The 11,340-nt window shown below is 40.7% G+C and overlaps 1 protein-coding gene across 1 annotated transcript in view; it reads right to left on the bottom strand.

The window, feature by feature from the left end:
* Positions 1–11,340, bottom strand: part of LOC124787730 (huntingtin) — a 392,251-nt gene that overhangs the window by 195,066 nt on the left and 185,845 nt on the right. The window contains exon 18 of the mRNA XM_047254577.1: positions 10,948–11,161. Within this exon, the coding sequence (XP_047110533.1) occupies positions 10,948–11,161 (214 nt within the window). The remainder of the gene's footprint in view (positions 1–10,947; positions 11,162–11,340) is intronic.

Raw genomic sequence — 11,340 nt, forward strand, 5'->3', positions numbered from 1 at the left:
CAGTCATTTTTGGTGTAATACACAAGTAGATCACTCATATGAACACTTACTTCACAACATAATTTGTTTTTTCAAATATCACATACTGTTTGACAACATATTTTTTTTCTGTTCTCATATTATCATTAACCCTCTCGACACGAGGTGCATGCCGGCACTCTCCTCCTACCCGTAGCCAGTGACTGAGGACGTACCTGCACATTTCTCCATACCCCTATGCAATTACTGAGAGCGTGCCAACCCGCACTGGTGCATCACTTTTACATCTACCTCACTCCTTACTAAAATCCAGGTGATTTGTCAGTGATTCTGAAAGGCTTAGAGAACCATGAGCATGTCTTTGTTTTTCTAACATCCATTGCAGTCGCCTGCAGCAATTCTGCAAACTCAAAGTAAGTAGAGCACACTTTTTACACATTTTGATTCAACTGTTACATTGAATCCTTAAATAAATAAATAAATTTTTTGCAATCTAATCAAGATACAATCACATGTTATAGTAGGTTAATGGAACAAATAACTTTTTTTTAGTAACTCCTTGTCTAAACATGTATGTTATTCTGATTGGTTTAACACTTGACAATAATATTTTCCATAAATATTTTTCCATCCTACAAAATTAACTTATTTTCCAATCAGAATGGTTTGCACTACAGGAAGAAAAAGATGGTCTGGCAGGTCTGAACCCATTTCACCACCTTCTTCAGATCCCATGCCTTCAATATTAGCACCCACACTGCACACTAGGAGGCTTCTTGCAGCAACAAGGTTTCTGAACTTTTTTTGAACTCTGACTGACAATTTATGATCAGAGTCAACCAAAGACTCTGATGGACAAACAGATAATAATGCAGTTGTCACAAAATCACTTACTAAGTGTTCTTATCTTATTTGTGTTCCATTCTTGTTAGTGTCTTTTACTGTACACATTTTATTTGAATAATATTGATTTCTTTTGTAAATATGGCTGAAAAACAAACATTTGTTTACACTTCCTTACTTCATATCTGACATTGCAGACATTGGTAAAATGATTTATCTCAAATACACAAATCTGGATTTCTGGTTTGTCTTTCATGTATGTTCATTTACTTTTGTTTAGTTCCAAGCAAGTGAGTACCGCACTCTTCACTAAAAAACTTCTGAGGATCCCGACAGATGATGAAGAGGACATCCCAGGAAACATCATCAGTGAAAATAATGATGAGTAGTTCCTGGTGGAGAAAATTTTTGTTCTACTTCTTGAAGGAGTCAAGGATTCCAATGAAGATGATGAGTCCCAAGCACCTCACTTGACACTTCAGATAGGTGTATCTTCAGCTGCTCCAAATAGACGTCCCTAGAAAAGGGAACAGGCAAGCCACCGCACCACTGACGTACCTTTTGAAATAAATCCTGGACAAACTGTTGACATGACTCATCTAAATACCCCATTAGACTTCCTAAACCTCTTACTAACCAATGAACTCCTTGACCATATTGTGACACAAGCAAATGTTTATGCCCAATATTTAGGCAGAATGGCCACACATTCTAATACACTGGTAAAAAAATGGAATCCCCAGGAGGTAGAAAAATTCAGGATGCTTCTTGGTTTACTTTACCACATGGGAACCACTCCACTGAACTGACTAAGTGATTAATGGAACACTAATTTTGCACTTTTTGGTTTACCATTGGCTATAAACAAGGACTAAGATTTGGAACATTAAATATACAAACACTGACTGGAAAGGTGGAGGAGATGGTATGGTATGATGGAAAGAACATATTGGGGTTAGCTGAAGAACCTATTGGGGTTAGCTGAAACAAGATGAAAAGGAGAAGGAAGGAGAGAACTGAGGAAAGGCTACCGACTGTACTGGAGTGGAAATGAGGAGGGAAGGAGAAATGGAGCCAGAACAGTAGCAAGTGATGGATTAAAAGAGAAAGTGAAGAGAATAAGTGACAGGATGATGAAGACCAAAATATCACTCAAGGGGACTACCACAGAGGTAATACAAGTGTATGCACCGCAGGAGGGTTGCACTTCTGAGGTGAAGCAAGAGTTTGAAGAGGAAATGCAGAAGCAGATGGGAAGGAAGAATATGATAGTAATGGGGGATTTAAACATACATGTTGGAAGGGAAAGACAAGGCTGCGAAAGTGTGCTTGGACCAGAGGGCTTGGGCTGCCGAAACGAGGAAGGTGGAAGACTACTGGAGTTCTGTCAAAAGAATGGCTTGCTGGTTGGGAACTCTAGGTTCAGGAAAAGAGAGAGCCACAAGATTATCTGGTATAGTCAAGACAAGAAAATCGATAGTTGACTACTTCCTGTACTATAGTGAGATGAACAGGAACATCACTGACATTAAGGTAATACCATCAGAGGCCTTGGATAGCGACCACTGATTTCTGGTAATGAAGCTGAGAAAGACTAAGGATAATAAAGGGACAGAAAACCACGAAAGATGTACAAGGGTATGGAAGTTGAAGGAGGAAGAAAGCAGGCTACAGTACCTACAAGTAGTAAAGAAAAACATCCCAAAAGATGAACCAAAAACGGTAGAAGACGAATGGGGTAGAGTCAAGGGAACATTAGTAAGTGCGGCGGAAGCAATATGCGGGAGGACAAGCAACAAAGAGGGACGGGAAGAAACACTCTGGTGGAATGAGGAAACAAAGGAAATAGTTCAGAAGAAGAATAGAGCCTTTAAGGTACATTTCGAGAAGAGAACAGTAGAGATAAGAGAAGAGTATCAGGCAAGACAGAAAGAAGCAAAAAGAGTGGTGGCAGAGGAAAGAAGAAAGTAGATGGAACAGTGGACCAGAATGATGGAGAAGGATAGTGAAGGTTCAAAAAGGGTGTTATATGGGGTGATTAAAAGTAAGAGGAAGAAGAACGTTACAACAGATTATGCTCGAATGGTGAACAAAAGTGGACAATATGTAGAGAATAAGGAGGAACTCAAGAATATGTGGAAGGAGTATTTTGAAGAACTCCTGAACCCGAATGGAGACCTGGATGAGGAGGAACAAGCCGAGGAGAAAAATGAGGAGGAACAGCAAATAGAAAAACACCTTACATGGGGGGAAGTGGAAGAGGCATTGGGCAAGATGAAGGGAGGGAAACCACCAGATCTGGATGAGCTAAGTGTAGAGATGGTGAAACCAGCAGGAGAGGGGGTGGGGGTTACAATGGCTATATCAAGTAATGAAAATTGTGTGGAGACAGAAGATGATCCCAGGAGAATGGAAGAAGGGAATAACTGTTCTGATCTTTAAGAAGAGAAATAGAAAAGAGTGCAAGAACTATCAGTGGATAACATTGATGAGTCACTGTGCAAAGATTTTTGAGAAAATTTTAGAAGCACGAACTCAGACAAATTAGAAGGAAGAATGAGAGAAGAGCAACATGGCTTCAGAACAGGCAGGTCTGCAGTGGATCTAATTTTGCAGTAAGACGATTGCAGGAACATCACTATGAATATGGAATAGATCTACTAATGACCTTCCTGGACATTGAAAAAGCGTATGATAGTGTGCGTAGAAGCTACGTGTGGAAAGCCCTGGAGAACAGAGGAGTAGCAAAACAGATAATTTGGAGGACAAGGGAAGTGTACCATGGAAGTGTGACCTGTGTGAAAGTGGGATGAGGGAGATCAGCATGGATCTAACAGAAGAATGACTTGAGGCAGGGAAGTGCACTTTCAACATTACTCTTCATTTTAGTGATGGGTGATATAATGAGTACAGTAGCACAAGTAATTGGTGAAAGGAAGATGAAAGCTATGATGTTTGCAGATGATATGATGATTTGGGGGAATAAGTAGGAGGAAGTACAAGAGCGGCTGGACGTATGGGAACGAACAGTACAAGAATATGGGATGAAATTTAGTATAAGTAAGAGTGAGATGATCATCACAACAAGAAAGAAGGAGAGAGGAACAACTGGAATAACAATTGGTGGGGAACGATTGGGGAGTGTGGAGAGTTTCAAGTACCTAGGAAGTCTGATACAGGAAGATGGAAAAAACAACAGAGAAATAAACGAGCAGGAGAGAAAAGCAGAAGCATTTCAGAAGAGTGTCAGAAGCCTGATATGGAGCAAAGATGTACTCCAAATCAGTAAAAAGGTTATATATCAGTCATACTATGTCCCGAACCTGACATTTGCATCAGAAACCTGAGTTATGAAGGGAAGAGAGAAAAGCAAAGTACAAGCTAGTGAGATGACATACTTGAGAAACAGTATTGGAGTGACAAAGATAGACAGGTTAAAAAATTAGAAGATCAGAGTGTTAATGAAGGTGGAACCATTACAGGAGGAGATAGAGAAATCAAGGCTGGGATGGCATGGACACATTAGGAGAATGGAGGAGAAGAGGATACCGAGGAGGATACACGAGATGAAACTGGAAAGAAAGACACCATGAGGAAGACCGAGAGACAGATGGCTGAAAGGAGTAGAGGAACACATCAAGAAGAAAAGAGAAGACTGGGCCAAGGTTAAGACGGAGAGATGGTGGTGGGACAGAAGATGATGGAGAGGCCTATGTTCCATACAGACTCGGCCAGAGGCTGGAAACTGCCCAAGATGATGATGATGAATTACCATGCTTTCGGCACATTATGAGCAGGGATAGATTTTTTGGGATCTTGCAAGCTTTGCATTTTGAAAAAATCCAGAACCCAGTAAACCTATACCTGCTGACAGGCTGCACAAATTCAACCCTTGTTAGACATTTCTCACAGGACTTATGTTACCTACCAAATTATTAATACAAGATGAAACCATGGTTCTGTGGAGAGCTAGATTCATGTTCCAACAATACGTAAAAAACAACACTCACCCTTATGGAATTAAATTTTATATGTTGAATTAGTCATCTGGGTTAGTTCTGGGATTTATTACATATACAGGTGACTCTGATCAAGAGGTTAGTGGAAGAGGACATGCTGTTCAGTTGTCCATAAATTAACGGATTGAAGCCTGGGGGATGGACATTCATTATTTATGAAAATTTCTATAATAGTGCCAAACTCATACAAGAACATCTTCAGAGGAACACATATGTTACAGGAACCCTCCGGAAAAACTGTAGATATTTATAATGAAGAGTGAATTTGTGTACTCAAATGGAAAGACAAAAGAGAAGTAATGATGATCAGCTTGGAGTTTTTTGAGAAAATCGTTGATACCACGATGCATCAAGGCATTATATTTCAGAAACCTGAGATAGTTCTGAAGTACAATGAACGAATGGGTAGTGTCGACCATTTCGATCAAGTGGTGGTGTATTACCCGATCCAAAGAAATAGTCTTAAATGGATGAAAAAACTCAAAATAAATTTTCTCCATACAGACCTACACAATATCTATGCAATAAATAATAAAAAATAGGCAAAAAAGTCTTTTGTAATTCAGAATACAATACCTATTTCCCAGACACCAACAATAAGTCAGGCTTCAAAAAGAACTGGGTTGAAAGGACACACTGATCATTTCCAAACAGAATTTGGGAAGGCTGAAGAGACAAACAGAAAAACTAGAAAGAGGTGCCAAGTTTGTCTAGATAATATGTAAAGACAGGAAACTTCCAATGATTGCCCTGTCTCCACAGATATATTAGCATTATGCATAACAACCTGTTTTCAGTATTCTCATAAATATGTGACGCTTTAATATTTTATGTGAGAGTTTTAAAAAATGTAGGATATACATATATATTTATTTAGATTTGATTATGACTCAGATTATAATTTTTAAAATGTGAACTTTCTAATTAATCAAAATCCTAATTTCAAGTTCTAAAACTGCCTCGACAGTAACTTTTAATTCATAAATTTGTACATTTCAATTAGGCTATGTATTTTTGATGAAGAGCCAAACATAAAGTCTTATTACACAAGCCCACAACGCAGGTGAAAATTCCCGTTACGGACAGCGAGCGTGCAGGCACGTTCTCAGTCATTGAGAAGGGGTATGGGAAGCATGCCGGTATGCCCTACATCACATGCTATGGATTGGATGATGATGATGATGATGATGATGATGATATTTGATTTGTGGGGCACTCAACTGCAAGGTTATCAGCACCCATACAAATTCCCAATCTTTACACAGTCCAGACTTGCTACTTTCACGAATGACGATGAAATGATGTGGACACTACAAACACCCAGTCTCTGCTGGGGATTGGAGGAATGTGCCAGAGCACTCCTCGTACTGAACAGGTTAACAGCTACTTTTCTCTGAAAACTTCTTTTCCATGGCCCTAACATTCCTTTTGAAACAGCTTTTCCAATATCTGCATTGCAAGGTACTGAGATGTGGGGTTAGTATAGTTTAAATCTTATGGACCTGCATTCAATGGCGTATCTTCCTTACCACAAAAGTATCTTCTGGCAATGTGAACTTGCTCTCTAACATATCCTTAAATTCTACCAACCTCCTGGACTTAGCCAGTGTTAACACTACCCCGTTTTTTTCCTCACAGTAGAATTGCATTAGCTAATCTCATCTCATCTCCCTCTCCCTCTCCCTCATCACCCAATCTTTTCCCACTTTCCTCCAAATTATTAATTGATTATTCACTTCACTTCTCATTTCTCTCCCACTTTCACCTGTCTTTACATGTCACTCTGTTCTGTTACCTCTGAACTTAAGCTGGTGCAGCTGACTTCTGACTTCCCCCTTCACCTTTGCCTCTGCCTGTCCACACAACAGGTGTTTCACTTCCATCAGGGGTCTGAGCGACCTGCCCTTCTTATTCAACCTTCCTCACCTTAACCTCATATCAGCCATTTGGACTTTGGTTTGGAAACTGCAACTGTTTATGACGATAAAAGATGAATTAAAATAATTATCTGTGTCAGTCACTTTTTATTTTCTTCCACACAATGCTTTTCGGACCTTATGCCTTTGTTTTCAGGTAGATCAGTGGATTACATTATGATTTGTTTGCTGGACGAAGTTGGTTGTCTCTTTTGAGCTTCATTTAATTATAAATCAGACATAATCAGCACTTGTTAATGTAATATGGCACTAGTTTTAGAAATTTTAAACAATAGCAAAGGCATTTACAATATACTCCAGCAGAAAGAAATTTGAGTTGTCACAAACATACATTTCCATCTCTAGATGGTGCCCAACATGAAACCACAACGTGAACTGTCCAGAGATAGTACAGACATGTAAATATAATGCCATGTAAGCTAAATAGCATTCATTACCAGCTTACATTGCAAATCAAAGATACACGTAACAAATATTTAAGTGTTCAACTCTGCAACCTTTTGCTTAAGAATATCACCATTGCAAACAATAAATATATGAAAAATAGAAAACTATATGTGTCAGACAAGGATGCCCCCCTACCTTCATCATTATTTCACGTGTTCCCTGAGGAAGGTATTCAGATTTTGAATACACTGAAAAGAGGGAAGGCTGTGACAGTTACATGGAACTGAAAACACCAGCCATTGACAGAAGACTGTGGCTGCATCAACAAGGCATCATCATTTAGAATATGTATGTATATCAGCTCGTATATTGTGTCTTGTCGGCAACTCATAGCTCCATCGTTACTTCACCATCTTCCCAGGTGCAGCAGGTGTGTCTGGATCACGGTGCAGTTGTTCTCAGATTCCAAAAGATCACTGAACTGCTTTCAGTTAAGCTGAATCTATGAATACTTTAATCTAACAACCTATATTAACTGAGAAAGATTGTGAGAGCCAAGTGGCTAAGCTAAGGAGTGGAACCTAGAGCTTGTAATTTGTACATGAGACAGTGTTCAAAAAGTGCAGCAATTTGGTGCTACATCTACATCACATGCGTCAGCAGCAACAACAAAAAATCAAGTATATTTAACTGAGAGTGACTGATCTTGAGCACGCCGCATTCACTCTGCTATGTTGTGGCTACACTGACATCCATTATGAGGTGTCAAAGAGAGGGATAACACTCTGGTTCCAAAACTATTTTAAAGGAAAAATTGTAAACATAATGTGAGTAAAAGCTTGCAATACATAAATTCTGGCACATAGTGACAAGTGATTTTAGAAGTAAACTACAATCACCCATTTGCTACACCGTGCCATTACCCTAAGTATGTCATGTTAAAAGGAAGCAAACCTAAACTCACCACATAGACGAGGTGTTGAGAGGCAGATTGGTACATCTTTCTTTCAAAAGAAGACTGATTGACTGACTGAGAGGGTTTATGGAACCAAATGTTGAAGTCATCACTTCCATAATTCCTAAGTTAGTCACAGAAGAAAGAGGTTCCGCTAAAAGTGGACAAATCCAGTCAGAGGAGTCAAATTATAAAATAATGAAGTTAAAGCACACACAGTAAAGGTCATAAAAGGTAAGACCAAATCTAAAAACTGGGAAAAAAGGGCAGTCTTTCCATGGGAGAGTGGTCATGTGGTCCCAGACCGATAAGACAAGCAGAGAGGCCCCAACCACAACCACCCTGCCCCTGCTCCAAGAGTAAAGTAAAACCTTATACTTGGAAATAAAAACCACTTTCACAGAGGAAACTGAGGACCAGTTCAATCATCCGTGAATCATCTGCTAATATTAAATGTAAGGAATCGGGAAGACTATACTTAGCACTAACGGCCAAAAGAAGGGGACATTCCACCAATTTGTGGGATACTGTCAGTGTGGCTCCACAACTACATTGTGGGGGTGATTCTTTACATAGGAGGAAGCAATGGGAGAGGTTGGTATGACCAATGCGCAGATGGCATAAAATAAGACAGTTCAATACCACTAACCTTGTCAGATGTGGAAACATGCACGTGTCCTCTGCCATCTCCACGCACTGAGGCCCAACTGCTGTAAATGGCAATTTCGGCTGGGTTGGGTACTGAGTGTACAGAAGAGGTGAGCGCAGGAAGAACGACGGGCAGCAGGATAGGGGGTGAGGGAAGATGCTGTACTGCTATGTGTGAACAGGGACGTGGCAGGAGCAGGATGGTGGAATGCTAGGTGCAGCATTGGGAGGCATTTTGTGCTTGGGGCGGGAGGGGGGGGGGGGGGGGAAGACCAGCAGAGAGAGGGGGAGGACAATGTAAGTGTGCTGGGGGGATAATAGTTGGTTTGTGTGAGGTCAGACTGGGAGTAGGGAACGGGAGTAGACAACAATGTGAGAAACGAGGAGATTGAGGACAGGGACAAGCAAAGTTTGAGTCCAGGATCGAAGGATATGTTGTAAGGCGAGTTTCCACATGTAAAATTCAGAGTGGCTGGTGACTGTGGGAAAAATCCAGATGTGCAGGCTGTGAAGCAATCATTAAAATCAAGTACATCTTGTTGCTCAGTAACTGAGTGATTCAGCTATCTCTTGTTCACAGTTTGGTGGTGTCCATTCATGAGGACGGACAGCTTGTTGGCATCACATCCACACAGAATACTGCCCAGTGGTCGCAGATAATTTAGTCAACCCACAACTTCAGTAGGTTAGTAGGGAGAGTGAGTAAGATATTTCTCATTTCAGGGTGCAGCAAAAGGTAGTCGAAACCCTGACTGAGGACATGATTTAGTTGTTCTAGTCCCGAGTGCCCACTGACATACAGGGAGGTGTTTCCCTTTTAGGGCCAGTCAGTCTGTGTATGGGGAGGGGGGGGGGGGGGTGATGGTAGGTAACTGGAGAGATGAGGTATGATATATCTGTGAAACAGGTAATTTTTGTCTGGGAAGGCCTCAGAAAGAGCCATGGAATATTTGGACAGGGACTGCTCGTCACTGCCAATGCGAAAGCCCAGGAACTATGCTGTACAGAAGGGTCATCTTGTTGTGAGATGGGGACAACTGTCAAAGAGCAGGTACTATTGATGGCCGGTAGGTCCGATGCAATGGAGGCACTCATGCAGCCATCCACGGGCTGGTGGTCAACAATGAAGAAGGTAGCTTGTGGGCCTGGGGAGGGAAGAAGATATTGAGGTTCTGGAGGAATGTGTCCAGGATGTCCTCAGCCTTGATCCAGATTATGAAAATGCCATCAATGAATCAGAACAAGGTGAAGTATTTGAGATTCTGATTGGTTACAAAGGATCCCTAGGATAGGTTGACACAGGATGGTGCCATGCAGATGACCATCACTGTACACAGATTTTTCACTGTTTGACAGTAGAACAGACAGATGAAACAGAGCAACTGTCAGCTTGCAGGGCAATGCTACAGCTCAAGGTAAAGGCTCTCATACGTATGGAGCTGTTAGACAGAAATTGGGTTTTGTCTGCCCATAATCCACTACAAGGTATCTAAGAAAAATACTCAATCACTAGAAAAATACTCAATCACTCAGGTGTATCAAAAGAGGTTTGTTGGCAAAGTAACAGGCTAGTAAAACAATGTCCAGAACTGCTGGAAATGTGTATGCAAGCATTTTTCACATCTCTGTGTTTTGGTTACCACAATTATTTATCTGAAGAGAAGCTTCAATCAAAAACTTTAACTTATTTTTTCATCTGTTGTTCTTATTTTGTCATGGCAGTAACAAAATTCAGGGTGACTGTAAGAGCTGTCACCGCCACAGCTCAAGAAATATTCAGAATGACCAAGGCAGACTGCTGAGTAACTCAGACCCAGGTAGCAACATAAATCTGAGGCACTGAGCACAAGCAATAAGATTAAGGGATTATAAATCTGTCCTCAACACAGGGTCTAGCAATGAAAAGGTTAACAACAAAAGACTAAACAAATCAATAAAAAAATGAAGACAGGTCACCACTAACCTACAGATGGTCTGACTCAGAAGTGGACACAAAAATACTAAAAAGTCTAGAATAATCTCTCTCTCTCTCTCTCTCACACACACACACACACACACACACACACACACACACACACACACATGGCTTTTGTAGAATAGGCTCCTATCCAAACAAAATTTTACGAACACATTCTTAATTATACAGGCTTGATTTCTGTATGCTTTCAACAACGCTCACCATGGGAACCTTTGGAAGGTGACAGCCCACGAGTACGTAAGACCTCAGTATCTCTGCCTCTTCGCTTGATTGGAGAAAGAGACGGTGCAGTTGGCAAAGAAGGTAATGCTGGTCTCGGAGCTGGAGCGCTGGGGACTGTTTCTTCCAGGACATGTACAAACACATTTAGCACTCGTGTTACATGTATCAACAACTGTTCACTCATCACTGCCAACTGAAAAGATGAAAGCCATTTACACATCGGCACATCTATGATTAAATAGCAGATAGTAAATATAACATGTTGCCCAGAAGGCTACTTTTGCACAAAATGAGACAGATGGGAGCATCACTGAAGTTACTGGTGTTGTAGCAGCATATTTTTAAGGTAAACACAGAGTGCAAGTTAATATA

This window comes from Schistocerca piceifrons, chromosome 3 (genome assembly GCF_021461385.2).
Source record: "Schistocerca piceifrons isolate TAMUIC-IGC-003096 chromosome 3, iqSchPice1.1, whole genome shotgun sequence".
Taxonomy (NCBI): domain Eukaryota; kingdom Metazoa; phylum Arthropoda; class Insecta; order Orthoptera; family Acrididae; genus Schistocerca; species Schistocerca piceifrons.